Here is an 18,929-nt window from a genome sequence, read left to right on the forward strand (position 1 = left end):
TCGTAGAGCCAACGAAATAAGTAAAAAGAAAGTCTACGAAAACTACTCTAGTATTGTATATGAAACGTGTGCCCAGGCTATGGTGTTGAGCTAGGGCAGGAAAGGCACTAAGTAAGAGCAAAATGCAGCAAGAGCGTCAGAGTGTGTGAGAGGGAACGAGAGAGCTCAACTCTGTCATTGCCATTTCAATTTCCGTTTGAATTTTGCACTTCATTTCGCAAGTTTGCAATTTTCATGTGATTTTTTTTACTTCCAATACGTTAAGAAAAGAAATACGAAAACCGAAACTAAAGAGGCAAAAGCAAAACAAGTTTGCCCAAGCAGCAGATGAATACAGTAAGAGGCAATGCAAATACTCAAGTGTAAAAACAAAGCACACACAAAAAAATAAAAGAAAACAGAGGGAAAAAAGCAAAACAAGCGTGAGAAGACGTAGCAGCAAAGAAGCTGACAATAAATTGTCACTTGCTAGTCCTGACTTGAAACTGTAGCAATACAAAAACAACAGAAAAATAAGAAGGAATGTAAACACGAGCGCAATGATAATGATGGAAAATCATGGCTGTAGCAAGACAAACGCACGTAGTAGCCCTATGCCCAATGCCACTCCAGCCCATACTATGCATCCATCCCATCCCGAACAAAACCCCGGCTGTTTATTTGTTTGACAAATAACGAGGGCACATAATGAAGGAGGTGCAAATGATGTTGGCATTGTTTATTCGACTGCGAAATGTAATAGGCGCGCGGTGTCACGGGTCTTCGCAACTTGCTTTTTATGGCTGATTTGACAGGAAACGGAAACGCGAAATTGCAAAAGCGCAATAAAGTGTAGCATAAACAAAGGCGCGCGCTGAATATACAACTCAGCAGCAGCAGCAACAGCAGCACACACACAGACAGACAGACAGACAGACAGACACACACAGAAACAACTAGAAATGATTCAAATACTTGTTACCGTTGCACAAGCACTTGAAAATAAATTTGTTTCCACAATATCCACAATTTGTGTGCGCTATACGCTCGGCATGTATACTAGGATATTTTTTTGTAGGATCTACGTTATATTGTCTTGCGTCGCTTTTTTTTAGGCAGCAAACAAATTTTGTTGAGCTTTATTTAGCTTTTTATATTCAATTCTTGTTGTCAGATTGTGGCGCAAGTCAACAAGGAAAACACATGCTTGCATCCAAGTATTAGTAAATAAATAAAATTTATAATCATTTTATTTACACGTAGCTTTCCTTATTTTGCCAAAATCAAAGCTGTAATTTACTTCTGATTAATTTATACTTTTTCAACATATTAGTTTTATGGCGGTTATAGGCTATGGACCTATCGAAATTTGGCGCAGTGTTGCAATTTAAATTTAAGGAATGATCGCTCAAAAAGGACGCTTTTAATGCAAAACTTTTTCTTGCCAGTCACAATGAATTTTAATTTGCACACTTTTATTCTGTAAGGCATTAAAAAATATAAAATTGGTAGTACACTCCTGCTCAACGAGAGCTACGCGTTCTATTTCCATCTCTCACTATCGCGTCTGAGCGATCCTCAAAAGTTTCCTTTTTTTTCACGCGACGATTCGATTTCCGATAAGCATTATCTTTAACTCGAATATCCTACTCACACTTGACAAGAAAACATAACATTATATTTATTACAGACTTTTCAAATATAGACCTTATCTACTTCGAATTACTGCATAACTATGCTTTAAAGGAAATATCTTGCATACGTGTTAAGCAACATATTTCTGCAGTGTCAACAGATAAGGCACGCAACTATGCAAAAAATAAAAACAAGATTGCATTGCTTACGGAAAGGCGCTTTGAGTGATGTACGCATTTATTTCTTGAGGCTGTAAGCATATTTATGAAGTTTTCTGTGCCTTATAAATACATGCCAAAGCACACATACATATGCATGTCAACTGTGTCAGCAATGCATTCCAGTCACATTGCTGCTTTAAGCTTAAGACGAAAGCACGAGGGAAAAGTCTTGGTAAGTTTACCAATACTCTAGCATTCTATACAATATATGTAGGGTTTTGTTACTACAAATATTTATTTATTGTGTATTGAATATGGTTAAGTAATTATAGTATATTATTTTATTTAAGTTAAGTTGCTGGCATGTCTTATTCTGTTCTAAAATATAAAAAAATTTCTTGCATTAAAATCAGGCAAGGCACCCACTATAGAACAAATACTTGTTGTCAACTTTCCTGACTTAAAAAAACAAAATTCTATAATCACTAATAACATTAAAAGTTTAACGGAAAGCAGTCCTTGGATATACAGAAACATATGTCAATAATATTTAATAATACGCTTCCTGGAACAAAAGAGATTGAGATTAACTTTTATTTTTAAATTTTATTTAGAAATTAAAGTCTTGTACCTAATTTGTATTCAATAAGAAACAAAACTTTTATTTGTTGAAGCTTTCAAATACGAAATTAGAATAAGGTGTTTTTTTTTATTTTTTTTAGTAAAAATAAAATTTGAAAGAAAGCAGCCCGCATGACAACGAAAGACGCATTAAGCTGCAAAAGGGTGTAAACATAACGCATTTGCAGCTTGAAGAAACCCCAAGCAGAAAAGGGAAGCAGAAACAGAAACAGAAACAGAAAATATAGCCCAAGGATTGAGCATGACATTTGCATTTGTGCGTGCAACAGTTGGCTCTGGGTGCAGTCATGTGTGGCAAGTGCTTTATTGACGCCATGTAGGTTGCCAAGCAACCGTAAAACGTAAACGCAAAACGTAACGGTAACCAAGCACCGGCAGGCAAACTCAACAAACACAACAGACTCTAAAGCGGCAAGAAAAAGACGCTTTTTCTTTTTTTTTTTTGTTAAAGAAAGAAAGAATAATGGTAAGCTAAAGAAAATAGCAAAAATATTTGTAGCTGACTTGGCTGTTGTTGCACAGATACTTTCACGTGGCAAAACGGACTCGGCGAGCTCTAGGCATTTGGCCAGTGGCGGTGGCATGCAACAGCAGCGGAAAGCAGCAGCACCCGCCACGCTGGAGGATTTTATCATGCGTCGTGACTACACAGGTGCCAGAGCCTATCTAGAGGTAAGTTGCAGTTGCACTGGCAAGTCTCTGACCTAAGCCAAAGCTCTATCTCCACGCAGTACGCCAATGATGAACAGGAGGAGGAGGAGGCAGCAGCAGCAGCAGCAGCAAGTGGCACAGCAGAGAAGTTGCAACAACAATTGCAAATTGAACAATGGATGGCCTATTGCAATTTTCATTTGGGCGACTATCAGCAGGCGCTCAATCAATATCAGGCCATCAAACAACGACAAACAGCGCCAGAGCCAGAGCCAGAGCCAGAGCACTTCGATTTGAACATAGCCGTGTGCATGTTTTATTTGGGACTGTACGAGGAGGCACAGCAGCTAATGGCGAGCATAGCCAGCACGTCGCCGCTCAAGCAACGCTTGCTTTTCCATTTGGCACACAAGCTGGCCAACGATCAGCAGTGGGCCGAGCTGCTGGAAACGCTGCTAGACACAAAAAGCGTCGAGCAGCAGCTCAGCCTGGCCTCGATGCATTATATGCGCGCACATTATCAGGAGGCCATTGATGTCTACAAGCGCGTGCTGGTGGACAACAAGGACTACATGGCCATCAATGTGTATTTGGCCTTGTGCTTCTACAAACTGGACTACTACGACATGTCGCAAGAGGTGCTGGACGTGTATATTAATCAGCATGGCGATAGCACCATTGCCATCAATTTGAAGGCCTGCAATCGCTTTCGCCTGTTCAACGGGCGCGTGGCCGAGCAGGAGATTAAGAACATAGCAGATAATGGCACTTTTGGTGCGGATCTTATACGCCACAATCTCGTGGTATTTCGCAATGGCGAAGGTGCGCTGCGTGTGCTGCCTGCGCTGCTTAATATAGTTCCCGAGGCGCGTCTAAATCTGGTCATATACTATGTGAAGCAGGGTGAGGTGCAAGAGGCGCATGCGCTGATGAAGGAACTGCAGCCCACCTCGCCACACGAGTATATACTCAAGGGTGTGGTGCATGCAGCGCTGGGACAGCAGCTGGGCTCGGTTAGTATAAGCACAGCTTCGGCTTAAGTCCTTTAACTTAGGCGTGTTGCTCTGTTTTACAGAAGGAGCACATAAAGACGGCCCAGCAGAATCTGCATCTGGTGGGCAGCTCGGCCACGGAATGCGACACCATACCAGGTCGCCAGAGCATGGCTTCGGCTTTCTTTCTCTACGAGCAGTTCGAGGAGGTGCTGGTCTATATGAACTCCATACGCAGCTACTTTGTGAGCGATGATGTATTCAACTATAACTTTGCCCAAGCCAAGTGCGCCACGGGCTACTACAAAGAGGCCGAGGAGCTGTTGCTGCAAATCAATGATATGGACATCAAGAATCAGCATACATACTGCATGATCCTGGCCAAGTGTCACATACACTGTGGACATCCAGAACTGGCCTGGAATGTATTCATTACCAGGGATACCAATGCGGAGGCGTTTATCCTATTGCAGCTGATTGCCAACGAGTGCTACAAGTGCGAGGAGTTTTGGGTAGCAGCCAAAGCATTTGATATGCTTGAGAAGTAAGTAGCATATGAAATGTGAGCTATGCGCTTTTCATTAAATGTTATACACTCGACATAGACTCGATCCAAGTCCGGAGAACTGGGAGGGCAAACGTGGTGCTTGTGCGGGCGTGCTCTATGCACTGGCCACTAAATCACAGCGTGGACGTCCTGGTGGTGGCGTCTCTGAGGTCATAGGCCTGCTGCGTGAATCCTCGAATACGCAGGCGGACGGGATGATTAAGACCATAAGAAAGCACATAAACAGCTTTAAATAAACAAATATCTTGTGCAAAAGCAATTAATCTGCATGCTTGCTAATTAATTTAATAGAAATTTATCAATATTTATTTGCTGCTCGCTGCTTGCTGCTGCAAATGTTTTCATTGAAGCAAAACTTTATAAAGTTGCTGCCATAATAATTTTCCAAAAACTAATTGATAATTAATTAAATCAAATGCCATCTTCTGTTAATATTTCCATGTCTACGTTGCCTTTGAGCTCCATTTAATTCCCCAGTGTGGCAATTATGCCAGTGCTATAGCTATTTACATGCCACTTGGTCTCTCTCTCTCTCTCTTTCTTTCCCTGTGTCTCTGTCTCACTTTGAACTGCCTGCAGTTTGCCTTTGTTCAATTTTGTTGGCCATTTGCCTGCAGCACAAAAGGCCCAGCAGCAACTGAGAGCGACGCATAATTAATGCGATTAGCAAAATGCTGAAAGTGTGTCGGTAATAACAACAAGGCACAAGACTCAATACGCAGCAGCAACAAAAATAAATGGAACCAAAACATAGCGAAGCCCAGATATACTATAAAATACAGTTCGATATTATTTTAAACAAATCTTTATATATATTTCATTTAAAAGGTGAGTGCACCTTTCATATAAGCGCTACGAAATAATTATTCTCTATTACCAAAATTAATATATACAATATTTTTTTGGTTCAACTTTAACTAAAAAATTTCAGCAACTTTCTCTTCTAGTTGCAATTACCCTACACAAAGTAAACATTTATAGCAAACGCATGAGGCTCAAGTTAAGAGTCCAACCAGCGGAAATGTGTCGCAGCCATTTTGTCTAATTGGCTTTGTTTCCAAAAAAAAAAAAAAAAGACTGAAATAAAATAAAAGAACGCTAGAGATAAACCGGAAATGGCGCAGCATTTTGCTAAAACGTTCGCTTTGCTTTTGTATTTTTGGCAACACTTTTGCTAATTAGTAGCACAAATATTTAAACAGCAAATGCATTTAACTTAAAGCTGTGGCTGCTATTTTTTGGTTTTTTTTTTGTTTAATTTTGCATACAAAAAACTTTTTACAGGCTATAAATCAGGCAGCTGCTCTAGCGCACTTTAACAATTCCATTATAGTATTAAAAGCAACGAAAAGTTCGTGAACAAGAAAAAACACAATAAAATAATTATTAAATATTTCTTAAGCTCAATTGCTAAGTTCAGCGCCATGCAGCAAAAGTTTTCTGTCTATTTGAAAATGTAGTTTTTATGCCAAAAAGTTTTGTATATATTTTTCAGCTCGCTGCTTGGCATGTCAAATGCAAGTTTCTTTTTAAGTGTTTGCGAAACTATTAATTTGCATGATTATCGCTTAAACATAAATTCATTTAAATGGCATTATCGTTAACAGACGCACACTCACAAGCACACACACACACGCATACTATATATATACTATGTATATACTAACATGCCGTAGGTTGGCAAAATGGTGACTTTACCTGGGCGCCCAAGTTGCTCAAGTAAACAAACTTTTAAATTCCATTAAGTGCAATAAATTTTGCAACTGATACAGGCAAAAGCAACGGCGACAACGACAACGGTAAAAAGCAAGTGCAGCTGGCAGTAACCAGCGCACTCTGGCGGCCTTTATCGTCAACTTAAAGCAGACTTTTAGCTAAAATTTAATTAGGCAGAGTTTCTATTGCAAAGTAGAAGAAACAAAGGCACGAGCTAACTTGATTATTTCCAACTGAAGAACAATTATTTTTTACACCAAATTTACGCTGCGCTAAACAATTTTCAATTTAAATTTGCAACCTCTCCTTGCGCATCTCAAGGCTGCTGCTCAACTCCTGCCAACTGTTAGTTGGACTGCGTTGTCTTAAGTAGACGGAAAAGTTGTTTAATGTATGCGTTAGCCGCATGATTAACGACCTTTAATACAAAAGAGAAACTTCTTAGACAGCATAGAATTCTATATCTAGCTAAGTAGGCTTTTCCCACCAACAAGCAGAGAAGCTCGAAGCCTCACAATCAATTTGAACTCAAATTTGTGTGGCGTTCATTTCAAATTTATTCTCAGTGTAAATCAAATTTCTATGAATAAAAATTAAATTTGTCCAGCAAAAATGGAGGACAATACGTACGCGCAGTTTATGGAAAAGAGTCTCAAAAAAGAGTTTGAGCAAAATGGCACCTACGCCGAGCTGCGCAGCGCGCTGCATGTAAAGGTGTTGCAGCTGCTGCGCGGTCAGCTGAAGCTCGACAAGGATGCAACACTTTGTGGTGGCAATGTGGAGCAGCGTGGGCTGCTGCGACAGCTGAACGAGCTGATTGTGGACTACTTTGAGTGGTATGGCTTTAAGCACACGCTAGAGACCTTCGCTATGGAAACGGGCAGCGCGATCAGTGTGCAGCCGCGCGAGAAGTTGAGGCAGCAGCTTAAGCTGCAAGTCGGCCAAAAGCAGCTGGACTTGCCAGTGCTTTTGCAGTTACTGCGCCAGCAGCAGCAGCAGTCGACTGCAAAGGCGGACAGCAAGTTGCCCAAGAAGAGAACACAAGCTGTGGCCTTGAAGTTGGAAAAGAAAGCAAGCAAACTAATATCGCGTCCCGCAGCTCAAAAGCGCATAACACTCAAGCCCAGAGTGCAGGTGTGTCAACAGTTGGCAAGCGCAGTTAAGCCCACAGCAAATACGGTTATCAGCAAGAAGCCAGCCACAGAGCAAAGAAAATTAGCTGTTAAGCCCAGAAAGGCAACAAATACTTTGCCGAAGTCGCAGCCGAAGACTGCATCAGAGCCCACAGATGAAGATGGCAGCTGCTCTACAGTAGATTCGGAATACAACAGCGACGCCTTTATAGATATACCCGAACGCTATTACTATCGCGAGGAGGAGCCACCTGAGCAGGCCTATGCAGCTAATCATGGCGAGGAGGGTCAATGTCCGTCCGCGGAACGTTTCAAGCCCATGCCCAAGTACAAGCCACTGCAAATATATGAAAAAGAAACCAAGCCCAAGATTAAGCCAACGTCCAGTGCTAGTGCCAGCATCAGCGTCAAGGAACGCTTTCTGAAGCGAGGCAAGCGAGGTCTATTCCAATCCCAGCGTATTGTAGATCAATCTGAAGATGAGAAGGTAATGCCTGTTAGCAAGCCCAAGTGTCCAGAGACCATCATCAGCACCATCAAGCTGGAGAGTGACGAGGAAAGCTTTTACGACAGCGATAATTATCTTTAGACTGTGCATAGCGTTTTATTTTTGTAACAGTTGGTGAAACAGTTTTAAATATAAAGACTTTGTATATAAGACACCTATTTACATCAATGCTAACTGCCACAGAACTGAAATTGTCTTAAGGTTAAGGATATTTTTAATTAATACTACTTTTTGGTTTGAGATAATTCTGTGGCACTCCTTAATATGTCATGCTTATGCTAAGTACGGGATAGTAAAGATATTTAGGCGCATTTTCTACTGCACATCCCCAAAACAATGTTGGCGGTTTAGTAATCCACACTCCATTGGCTTAAGCCATCAGCTCTGGAGCAAATCAATTAGGCCGCCATTTAGCCGTAAAGCCTTGGGCTTTCGCTGCCTAATTAATTGATTGAAGCCCATTGTGTTGTACATTAGTTGTCGATACAATAGTCATAGTCGTGCACACCTTGTTGCCATGACGGCTCGGCTGTTGCAAATTGTCATAATATTGAGTTATTGGTCGTGTAATTCATAGTGTTAAGAATCCGCCTGTCAAATTAATGCCGCACAATTGACAGACAGCAGGCAGTTGGGTTGCAGTTGTACTTACAGTTGCAGGCAGCTGCATTGCCATATTAATTTCATTGCTGTATTCATTGCCCCGCCTGCCGTGCCCCACTACTGAGGGTCAGAATACTAATTGCTGGCAGCTGAGCTTCGCATATTAAATACATATGTTGATGGTGGGTTAATAAAAAATTAAGTATGTTGAAGAAAATTGAATTTCGATGCAGCTATCAATTTAAAAAGGCAATTAAGTCTGTGTTGATTTTTATGCATTTTTATGCAACAACAAATTGAACAGATTTCATAATTATTATCCATTATTTTTATGACATTATACTATGAAAATTTTGGAATATTATAATAAAGACTGTCCACGGTGTACAAATTATGAGATTATAATACAGAACCTTAAGATATAGATATTAATAGATAAATAGATAGATATTAATTTAGTATAGCATAGTAATAAGCGTGAAGGACAGAGCTAAGTATCTAAATAAAGAGACAAACAGCGTATTGTCGGAATCTTTTCCTAGGTCCCGAAATACATACATTAGACAATTACGACTGTACTGGCTGTGGAATGCTGAATTTTTGGATCTTCTGATAGGAGACTCTAGGGTTATTTTTGATACACAACAATTGTTCAATTTGCCTCTTTCGAATAGAAACCTTGCATCTCGACCAAAAAAGTAAATGACAAAAAAACTTAGCTGATCTCTTGTATATGTCGGAGAATGCGAATTGTCTTGCATTTGAAATACGCGCGTACTGTTAGTTATATTGGAACTAGAGCTGTCAGTGATGGAAAAGGAGGAATGGTCTCCTAATGACAAAAATGACAGCTGAGCAACGTAAAGTTGGCTCCAGAGAGTGACACGGTAAAACTTGCGTCTTTTCCTTTGCGATGTTGGTCGAGTAAGACTTGCCGCGGAGGTTCGTTTCGCTCTATATATCTATATGTAAAAAACAAGTTCATTAAATATGGCCAGCTACAAAAGTAACGATACCAACTAGGTGAAACTACTAATCAGTCTCCGACATATACAAATTTAAAAGATTGTATACTTCAAATAAAGAAAGCTAAGTGAGTTGAACTGAAGCCCAAATCAACATCAATATCTATTTTCTAATTTTTTTAATTTTAAACTACTGTTTAACTTAAATGAGTTTTTATTATTATTATTTTATTGTCAGTATATTCTAAAAGATTATTAATTGATGAAAGGGTAGATGGGGTGCTGCTGGCAGCGCAAGTGCAATCATCATTTGTTGATTGCAATAAGAAATCACGTTCGTAGTGCTCACATGTCAACGTGGCGAGCACGCCAATGTCGTCGTCAGTCCAACGTCAATGCCACGCATGCCACTAATGAGGCTCGTTAGCGTGGTCGCTCTATAGCGCACAGTGACCAGTTGGAGCACCCTGGCCACAAAACCCCAAGCCGTAATATATGCACAACGCCAAATTGTACAAACGTACAAATCGATAAAGTAATTTGGGCATTGCAAAACAAACGACTGGCAAACAGCTGCTGCTGCTGCGGCTGCTGTTGAGCGTAGTGCGAGGATATGGACAAGGACATGCTCCAGCCCGCAGTATAACGTTGGCCACATAATTTTGTTTGGCGCAAGCAGCACGTTGCAGTGACTAAGTGACTGCATGCGACTGACGCTGATGCTTATGCTGGAGCTGACTGGATGCCAACAGAGTGTGGGGCGACGAGTTGCCTAATTGCAGCGCCATCTTGCGGTTATGCATGCTACGTGCGTTTGTCGCACGTTCGGCTAATTAAAATTGCATTTTTACCGACTGTGGGCTATTGATATGAGCAGCCACATGTTGCAAGTTACTTTCGGTTGCACATAAATGGCAGCTGCAATACACGCCTTGGTTTTAAATAATATTTAATTGTTTATTCGGCACGACTTAAGTTCTATATGCAGTTATGAATATTTGCATATTTTCATCAATAAATTGAGCCAATGATTTGCGGTTTCGTTTTGCCAATTGAATTAGCAACCTTATGAGCTTATGGCTCTCAAGCACAGATATTGTTTGCAACAATTGTGATGTGGTCAAGTTTGTTTGGCAATTTGAGCACATGACTTGATAATTGTGAGCAGATTGTTTGTGCCACACAAGAGTAGACTGCACTGAAGTGAACTTTAAATTTTAAGGCTTACACTAGTGAATGCCTTAACTTTTAGCAATAATCCAGGCAGCAGGCAGATGAGTTGGCAAAAGCTTAATGACACTTAACGTAAACAAATACACACACACACACACACGTGCGTCGTCAGTGTCGCCATTTTGCGTTGAGCAAAATGTATTTTAGTGATTTTTAATGCGAAAGCAATTTGAAAAGTTTGCTTTTGGCAAAAGTTATAACGATAGAGACATGGCTGAAATTGTTTGCTGCCAAGCGGGTGGCTGATTAGGCACACACCCGCACATTTTTGAGGCTGTTTACGACACTTGCGACACACTTGATTGAAATAATTGCAACGGTGCGTATGCGTAACGCGATGTCAGCCGCTAAGTAGACTTTCAAATTTGCCAAAGTGTGTAAATTAGTGTATATAAATTAAAAGCGACGCACAAGTTGCTGACAGCTCAAGGAAATAAGAGCGAGCGACAGCTAGTTAATTGCTACCGTTGGATATATAAATAGAAGTTTAAAGTTATTTAACAAATTGCCAACTTAACCTTGCCATAACCATTCAAATTAGCCGAAATTACCTCAGAAAGAAAGTTAAGTAGAGTGACTTGTAAAACTATATTAAATTACTTAGCTAAAAATGTACTTTTATTTTTGGAACCTCTACAATAAGAATGCAAGGGTTCCTGCTTAACCATTTATGCTCCATCTATAAGGTCAAAGATTGTCGTTTGCTCCCTAGCTTACTCTCTAAATTTCAAAGCTTATTTATTAGCTTACTTTATACGACAGCTTAAGCTTAAGTTGAATGTTTTGTCTGTTGGTGTGCGATAATCGACAAACACTTGCAGAAATTTTCTGATTTCACTTTTGTTTTTTGCTTTTTTGCTGCAACCCAGTGTTATCTACTCTATTAAGTTTGCCATTATAGCTGATAGCGATCAATGATGTGCACTAAGCTCACACACACACACATGCTCACAAGCATTAAACAAATTTGAGCAACTCAGAAACGTAAATCGAATAAAAGGCCCAAATGTAAAAGCAGTTACCGATATGTAACAAGCAGCCAGAACGTGTGTAGATGGCACTCCATTGGTGTCGGTGCTGCTCAAACATCAGACAGAATTGTGGGAGGAGGGGGCAGGCCGGAGGAGCAGGCAAGCAAGCAGTTTGTATAAGTGCAATGGGTGATTGTGTGTGTGGCACGACAACAATGGCATTTTGATACTTTTGTATGAGATTTAATGAAATTTGAATCCTTTTGTTGAATACAGCTGTGAAAAGAGCCCCAGCGTCAAGTGGGTAGACAAGCTGCAGGCAAGTTCTCTATATAGTAGGCTGTCATGTAGTTAAGGTATTTTCGGTATCCATGTCTGTGTGGGTCTGTGTGCGTATTACAACAATAGTAAAACAATCTTCTTAATGCACACTTTGGCCTAAAGAAATTTTTCACTTGTAAGACGAAGCTGGTAAAGAGACAGCAGCAGACCCCGCTCGCCTATCGGCAACAACAACAACAACAACAACGGCTACAACTGCGTATAAATAGTATCTATATAAACATAAGCACACACACACACACTGATATATTGACAAAGAGACATGTTAATAAACAGCTGGAGTTTGCTTTATTGTCATCAGCTAGTAGCTCCCAAGCAGGAACAAAAATAGCATACAATATACACATATATGTATATATACAAGATACACGTTAGTGTTGAGGGATTTGCCAAAAGGGTTCCCTTGTCTAGTTTTTGTGTGTGTGTTATTGCCTGAGCAGAAGTTGAGGTATCAATACCAACAAGAACAACAACAATAACAAGTAAGCCTTGCTTGTGGGCTAAAAACGACAAAGCTTTCAGCTTTCACAGCAAGACACAAACATTCACTTGAAGACCTTTCCATATTAAGTGTGTGTTTGTGTGTTCTTAAAGCTGCTGCTTTGTGTTGCTTAAGCGGTGATAAGCTTATGCTTTTAGTCTCAATTATGTTTCATCAGTGCCTACTTAAGTGTGTGCATATTCAAATGGGTGTAAAAATAATCATAGCACAGCCATTTTTAGAACATGCTTATGATTATATTCGGTACATATTTTATTGCATTAGTTCTCTCACCTAGCCTCAAACATCTAAAGATTTAATTACACTCGACAGAGTGTAACAACCATATTTAATTTAAAACTACAGCTATCAATGTAGCTGTGCAGGCTTTGTGCATTAGACAATATTACATTTAATTTTGGGGCAACAAGAGCTAGCAAAGTTACTGAACATGCAATTATTTTGCCCAGAGTGCGGCATTTGAGTTTCTGTCCCAGTCTCTGTCTGTATAACTGTATCTGTCTCTATTGCACCTGTCTGGTGCTATTTACGAGTAAATTTGCATCTAAATCAAAGGTCTGTTGCTGCTATTGGCATAGCAAGCAAATTACAAATGCTACTTAGGTAAGTAAGAATGAAAAATGAACTAGCACAAGTTTGTCTGTGTCAAACGCGGCGTATACTTAATTAACAGCAGTTGCCGCTTTTTCCATTTGCCGCTGCAGCAACATATTAGCGGTTAAGGTAATTGCTGAGAAAATGTTATGTTTGCACGCATGCTATTCTAGCAATTTTTAATTAAAAAATTAATCATATGACTGCACTGGCTATGCTACCACTCTCCTTCTACCGCTCTCAACTGTTCTACTACATTCTAACTTTCTTTTTTTAGTGTGGCTGTGGTTATACCCACGCTTTGCTTGAAGATAAATTCTGGCTATACGCATTTTATGGCAGCTTCCTTGACGAAATATGCGTGTGGTTCTGTGCGAGAGATAAAAGGAGAGAAACTGTCTGTGTGTGCGAATGTCTGGAGGTACGCAGCAAGAAGTTTATGAAAATTCTTTGTTTTTGCCAAGGTGTGCAGCTGTATGCATGTATGTATGTACATAGGTATGTGTGAGTTCTAGGTAAATTGTGTTGGTTTGTTAATTTTGCGTTGCTGTCAAATTTATATGCTGGTTAGCATCGAGCAAAACTTTTGCTTGACGACCGAATTTTGTTAGTGTTCGTTTCTAATTTATGAGCACTGTTAGCTGAGGCACAATACGAAGAAACGGTTAGAGCTTCTGATTCGTACACAAATTGTGCGTGTGTGTGTGTGTCTGTGTGTGTTTACTCATGTGTAGGTGTGAGAGTGAGTATGCTCATTTGCCAGCTGGCATTTGATTTGGCTTTATGCACAACGAAAAATATTCTATGGTTTTAATTTTTAAATGTTTTTGTTGAGTCTATAAATTAAGCTTAGACGAACATTTAAAAGCGTATTTAAAATGGCTAATGGAAATTATTGATTGTGCTCATTAAATTTATAGCTTTTCTACCATACAATTAGTAATTTGAACATACATAAATAAAATAATATACATTAAAAATATTCATAACTTCAATAAACTATATTTATATAAAAATACTTTCAACTATAACTTATAATTTGCATAGAAAATATTTGCACACACTACAATACAACAGCAAAGCATGTCCAACACCTACATATACACGTACATTTTACATACATACATATGTATGTTGTTATAATGCCTAAATATTTTACGAACTAATATCAATTCAATTTGTATGCATTGAACATCAAATTGTGTGCTTGTGTACAAGTATGTATGTATGTATGTATGTATATACGTTTAAATGTGTGTGTAAATACCAAGGCATCGAAGCGGAAGCCATGTTGGGCATTCCAAACGCACTGGTGACATGAGCTTCTCCCATAATTTATGTATTTCTAATAAGAGCAACAGTCAATTGTTGTCTTGAAGGAAGGAGACTCAAGAAATTTAATCCTATATAGGTCAATTGCTTTAGCTCAATTTCATTTCTTAGCATAGCATGTATGTAAAGTAACTATTTTTTTTTTTTTTTAATTTATTAAATTTATGCCGCTATATATAATTTTTGCATTTTCATTAGGCTAATAATGTTAAGCCGTTAATTTGTAAATTCAAATTTCCAAGTTATCTAACACTGTTTTCGTAGATAACGATAGCTACTTATCGAGCAGAAATATAATCGAGCCTATTGAAACAGGGTGGAAAAAGGGAAAGAAAGAATATAAAATATACGACGTGTACGACTTAAACAAAAATGTCAAAAGAAGATAATGGCTGGAATCAAAGTGATGATGATTGGGATGACTGGGGCGATGGTGACGACGACAAATTTGTGCATGTGGAGCCACAGCAGCCCCAGTCGGAAGTGGTGGAGAAAACAATGATCAAAAATAACAAAATTGGCAACGCAAAAGGAGCAGCAGCGGAGCCTTCAGTGCCACAAGTTGCTACACCAGTCGCAGTAACAACAACGCCAGTGACATCTCCCAGTGCGTCGTCAGCTGGGTCTGGCTGGGGATTATGGGGTAGTAAGCTAAGCTCTGTGCTGAGCACAGCGACTGAAGGATTGGGCAACATAACTACGCAGGTCAACCAGGGGCTCAATCAAATAATTGGCGTGCCCGATCCTGAAGAACTGGCGCGCATGAATGCTGCCGAGGCTGCCGCCAAGGAAATAAGTACCGAAAAGACAGAAGTGGAGGAAACTGAGCAAGAGCAGGAACCTGAATCAGCCAGTGGAGCTGCCTTTAATCTGGGCATAGTAACAACTCTGGGGAGCAAGGTGCTGAACACAGGTCTGGATACACTTGAGGGCATTGGCAAAAAGACCATGAACATACTACAAGAGAATGATCCCAAATTAATGAATAAGCGCAAGCTCTTGGGACTTGATGCGAATAAGCCAAACCTAAGTGCAGTGCTGTTAGAAGCTAAGAAGGATGCAGACCAAATGGAACAATCAATGCAGCAACTGCAGCTGGAAAAGAAAAAGGCACAACTGCGTTTCGATGTACTTTTTGAGAACTACTGCGGCTTGGTGCATTATGAAGCGCTAGAAATCTTGTCTAAGGAGTCGCGTCTCAAGCTCGATACACTGCTTGAAGCAGTGAGTGGGCAAGCACTAAGTGAACTGCAGGTGGGATCACTTTTTATAAGTGAAACGTTTAAGAACTGACGGAACAATGTACACTTAACTTACAGGAAACTATAAGCGAGGTCAAGGAGCTTCTTGATATGGAGAACTTGGAATGTGAAAGCGAAGGAGATTATGAAGCTGCTGAGCTCAACGAGCGTCTACTGGAAACCATTGTTGATGCAGAGGTGGAGATTAAGTTCGATGATGTGACAAAGTAAGCTTGAATACTATATATGCCTCCTTGTGATGCCAATCATTATTAATTTTAGTCACTGGACGAAGTCGCATAGCTGGCTCAGCTCGGAGGAGGCGAGTACTGCAGATCTGGAGGAAGCTTATGCAAGGAGTATAAATGCTTTAAGTGAAGCATGCGCTTTAGAAATGTGCAAATTGCATAAAATTGCCGAGCTGCTGCTGGTAAAGCCACATCACAGCACCGCCAATGAAGTGGACAGCATTGTGCAGCTTTGCAAGCAATTCAATGGACACTTGCAAGGCTTAACCCAACGGTACGCAAATATTTTAAGCGGTAAGACTGCAGCAGAGGATGCAACCGAACAAGAGGACTGCAAGACTCGCGTTAATACACTTTTCGCTGAAATGCTAAGCGCCGTGCAGTATATCGAGCAGGCCTACAAGCTATTTACGCCCATACTACAAATGGGCGCTGTTTAGACCACAATTGTCACAAGCATTATTACATATATTTGTTCTAACTTTCTATTTCTTTGTTTTGCTTGTTTTTGTGCGCTATTTTGTAAAAATATAAAATGAATTCTCTACATGTGATAAACATTCCGCTAACGTTAATTGTGAAGCCACACACAACATAACTTGTGTCTTATAACTTTTTATTACAACTAATTCTACAAATTATATATATACTTATTAAAGTAGCTCAGTTTACATTGTACAAATTGAAACAAACTATTTGCTTGAATAGCCAAGCTACAGCGTACGGGCCAAAATAACAAAGCTCTCTCTTAAAAGTGCTGCGCATGTAGATGTTAAAATCTTAAATCAGGCTTATACTTTAGCATATATCTGTAAGAGAATAGGAAAAGTTAGTGGTGCTTCAAATGCACTTAATTCAATTCGACTCACTTGTCCAGAGTTTCCCAAAATTTGCTGAGTACTGCACGATCCAAATGTCTTTTGTTTTGGGAAAGGCGCAATAACGTTACCGACCAGCGCTCCACATTCGCATCCAGTTTTAGCTCACTAAAGCACAAATGAAATGCGCAAACTGCCAAAGATATTAAGCAATTAATATAATTATATTTGAATTTTGCTTTGCCAAACTAACTTTTTGAGAATATTTCAACGGGATTGCCATCCCAGGGCCACCCTTTGAATTGCCATTGTGGGCCCATAACAAAAACTGCCACAACACGCTGCCAGTCCTGTTGAGATAACTTTATAGGGTTGTCTATAACGCGATAAGAAACCGTTTGATTGTTGCGCTTGCGCTGCAAGTAAAATGAAAATTTATAAATTATTTTTCTATTGCAAGTAGATTGTCAATTTACCTGCAGTAAGACTTCCGATTCACGCTGGCAGCCTTGTAGCTTTTTATCTGCGGTGCTCATAAAGCGTAGCTCCTGCAGTATATCCTTGACATTCAGCATAGTTATAAGGCTTGTATTGGCAGACGGTATAATAATAATAGGTGTACGTGAAGGTCGCTTTTGTGGTCCGTTTGGTGGCAGTTGACGTGCCTGTGCCGTGGGCAACAGCTCCTTGGTGGCTGCTACGCGTCCAGCGGTTGCGGCGCCCAGCGGCATATTTGCCTGTGCCTTGCGCTGCGCCAATGAGCCCTCCGTCACCGACTTCAACGACATGCCATGATACGTACCCAGCGTATCAATTTTGAAACCTTCAGTCTCCTCTTTCTGGCGATTGAAACGTTCCTGATCGTAACGATTGTACTGTGAGAGCTGTGGCTGCGGCTTGGCAATGCGCGTCGGCTCAGGCATTTTTATGGGATTCGGCTGCTGCGGACGATTGCGTCCCTCCTCGCGCGCCTTAATTCCTTGCAGCATGGCAAATATGTTTTTTGCAAATAGTTTGCCAGTGCTTTGTAGTATGGAAGTACGTGTACGCCATTGCCGCTCGCGACTTATAATGTCCTTGGTAGAATCCACATCATAGTCAAGTATGGCGCGTAAATCTGTGCCCATTGCGTCCTCATTGTCCGTGCGTTTAATGGTGGTTCGCTTATTGGCCAAGCGCTTTGCTTTAATAGCAGCAATCTTTTCCACAGACATGGTCTCCGACAGCGACTTGATATTGTCCATATTGACAGCAGTCTCCTTTTGGTTAACATCCCAGCGCGCTGCCAATTGTTCGCGCACCTTTTGCACTTGTGTCTCTTCAAAGCGCGCTTTCTTGGCAGCTGTTTCACCGCTGACAGCTTCGCCTTCGGCAGCGCGTTTCACCTGTGTGGGTATCTCCAACGGTGCACTCTTATCAATACTGGCGCAGGTTGTGGACTCGCCATTGAGATAAGCAAGCAGTTCCTTACGATCCGGACGATTCACAGCTGGTATATCCTCCGCAGCACACTGACGCACATACACCGAATGCTGCAGCAAAACATTTTTGAGCAAATACAATAGACACTCCAGCGTGTAATATTCACGTGGAGCGCCCTTCTTGCCAGAGCTGAAAATGTTGCAAAATACGCATTGACGTTGGCAAATATTCTTCTAGTGTAATTACATGCACTGCGCTAGCGCCAACTTACCCATATTTGAGATAGTTTGTTTTAACACTCTTGGGCCAGGAGAATTCGCCGAATATTATTTGATTATCACGCTCAATTATCTCCTTTTTGTTTATGTTGTACTGCCGCAAAAGACTCAGTGGATCCGCCATTTTTGTGCTGTGATTGGATTACGGCCCACGAGTTTTAATCCCTGAGAAGTACTGCTCGCCTGCACACTCTAAATTAATATAACAATATTTTCAGTAACTTCTTGTCCTTAGTAACTAGAAAGCACAACTTAATATCAGCTTTTCATTACAAAATTTTCAATTTCTCACATCGCGAATTATGTTTGCCTCTTCTTCTTACAAGCAGCTGTCAAACTTAAACGCTCGATACCTTCCGAAGTGTGGCAACCTTATAGTTATCGATACTCAAATT

At 40.4% G+C, this 18,929-nt stretch overlaps 4 protein-coding genes across 7 annotated transcripts; 3 read left to right on the forward strand and 1 right to left on the reverse strand.

Moving 5' to 3' along the window:
* Positions 1–2,866: 2,866 nt before the first annotated feature.
* On the forward strand, positions 2,867–4,864 carry LOC108601951 (intraflagellar transport protein 56). Its single transcript, XM_017989936.1, has 5 exons — positions 2,867–2,883; positions 2,940–3,089; positions 3,149–4,081; positions 4,144–4,604; positions 4,666–4,864. The coding sequence occupies exons 1-5, from the start codon at positions 2,881–2,883 to the stop codon at positions 4,862–4,864; spliced, it is 1,746 nt and encodes a 581-aa protein (XP_017845425.1). The 5' UTR covers positions 2,867–2,880.
* A 2,007-nt stretch (positions 4,865–6,871) lies between these two features.
* On the forward strand, positions 6,872–8,137 carry LOC108601952. Its single transcript, XM_017989937.1, has one exon. The coding sequence runs from the start codon at positions 6,957–6,959 to the stop codon at positions 8,064–8,066; it is 1,110 nt and encodes a 369-aa protein (XP_017845426.1). The 5' UTR covers positions 6,872–6,956; the 3' UTR covers positions 8,067–8,137.
* A 6,709-nt stretch (positions 8,138–14,846) lies between these two features.
* Positions 14,847–16,560, forward strand: LOC108603355 (protein NOXP20). The gene is made up of 3 exons (XM_017992095.2): positions 14,847–15,781; positions 15,847–15,995; positions 16,051–16,560. Exons 1-3 carry the CDS (start codon positions 14,900–14,902, stop codon positions 16,454–16,456), a joined length of 1,437 nt encoding a protein of 478 aa, XP_017847584.1. The 5' UTR covers positions 14,847–14,899; the 3' UTR covers positions 16,457–16,560.
* Positions 16,561–16,632: 72 nt separating this feature from the next.
* LOC108603354 (parafibromin) lies at positions 16,633–18,929 on the reverse strand. Of its 4 annotated transcripts, none has more exons than XM_017992093.2 (6): positions 18,827–18,910; positions 18,528–18,726; positions 17,311–18,445; positions 17,088–17,250; positions 16,886–17,027; positions 16,633–16,825 (listed from the first exon to the last, which is right to left on the reverse strand). In XM_017992093.2, the coding sequence occupies exons 2-6, from the start codon at positions 18,656–18,658 to the stop codon at positions 16,789–16,791; spliced, it is 1,608 nt and encodes a 535-aa protein (XP_017847582.1). In that variant the 5' UTR covers positions 18,659–18,726; positions 18,827–18,910; the 3' UTR covers positions 16,633–16,788. The 4 variants fall into 4 exon arrangements, with proteins under 4 accessions (XP_017847582.1, XP_017847583.1, XP_017847581.1 ...); XM_017992094.1 differs by lacking the exon at positions 18,827–18,910 and adding an exon at positions 18,787–18,803; XM_017992092.1 differs by having other exon boundaries at positions 16,634–16,825; positions 18,528–18,772; positions 18,827–18,929.

Source organism: Drosophila busckii, chromosome 3R (assembly GCF_011750605.1).
Source record: "Drosophila busckii strain San Diego stock center, stock number 13000-0081.31 chromosome 3R, ASM1175060v1, whole genome shotgun sequence".
NCBI classification, from domain to species: Eukaryota; Metazoa; Arthropoda; class Insecta; order Diptera; family Drosophilidae; genus Drosophila; species Drosophila busckii.

Coding starts and splice junctions, on each gene's coding strand:
- LOC108601952 (XM_017989937.1), top strand. CDS start 6,957: ATGGAGGACAATACGTACGCGCAGTTTATGGAAAAGAGTCTCAAAAAA.
- LOC108603354 (XM_017992093.2), bottom strand. CDS start 18,658: ATGGCGGATCCACTGAGTCTTTTGCGGCAGTACAACATAAACAAAAAG. Junction 17,251..17,310: donor AATCGGAAGTCTTACTGCAG/GTAAATTGACAA, acceptor TTTTACTTGCAG/CGCAAGCGCAACAATCAAAC. Junction 16,826..16,885: donor TTTTGGGAAACTCTGGACAA/GTGAGTCGAATT, acceptor ATTCTCTTACAG/ATATATGCTAAAGTATAAGC.
- LOC108601951 (XM_017989936.1), top strand. Junction 4,082..4,143: donor TGGGACAGCAGCTGGGCTCG/GTTAGTATAAGC, acceptor TCTGTTTTACAG/AAGGAGCACATAAAGACGGC. Junction 4,605..4,665: donor GCATTTGATATGCTTGAGAA/GTAAGTAGCATA, acceptor CACTCGACATAG/ACTCGATCCAAGTCCGGAGA.
- LOC108603355 (XM_017992095.2), top strand. CDS start 14,900: ATGTCAAAAGAAGATAATGGCTGGAATCAAAGTGATGATGATTGGGAT. Junction 15,782..15,846: donor AAGCACTAAGTGAACTGCAG/GTGGGATCACTT, acceptor CTTAACTTACAG/GAAACTATAAGCGAGGTCAA. Junction 15,996..16,050: donor AAGTTCGATGATGTGACAAA/GTAAGCTTGAAT, acceptor TATTAATTTTAG/TCACTGGACGAAGTCGCATA.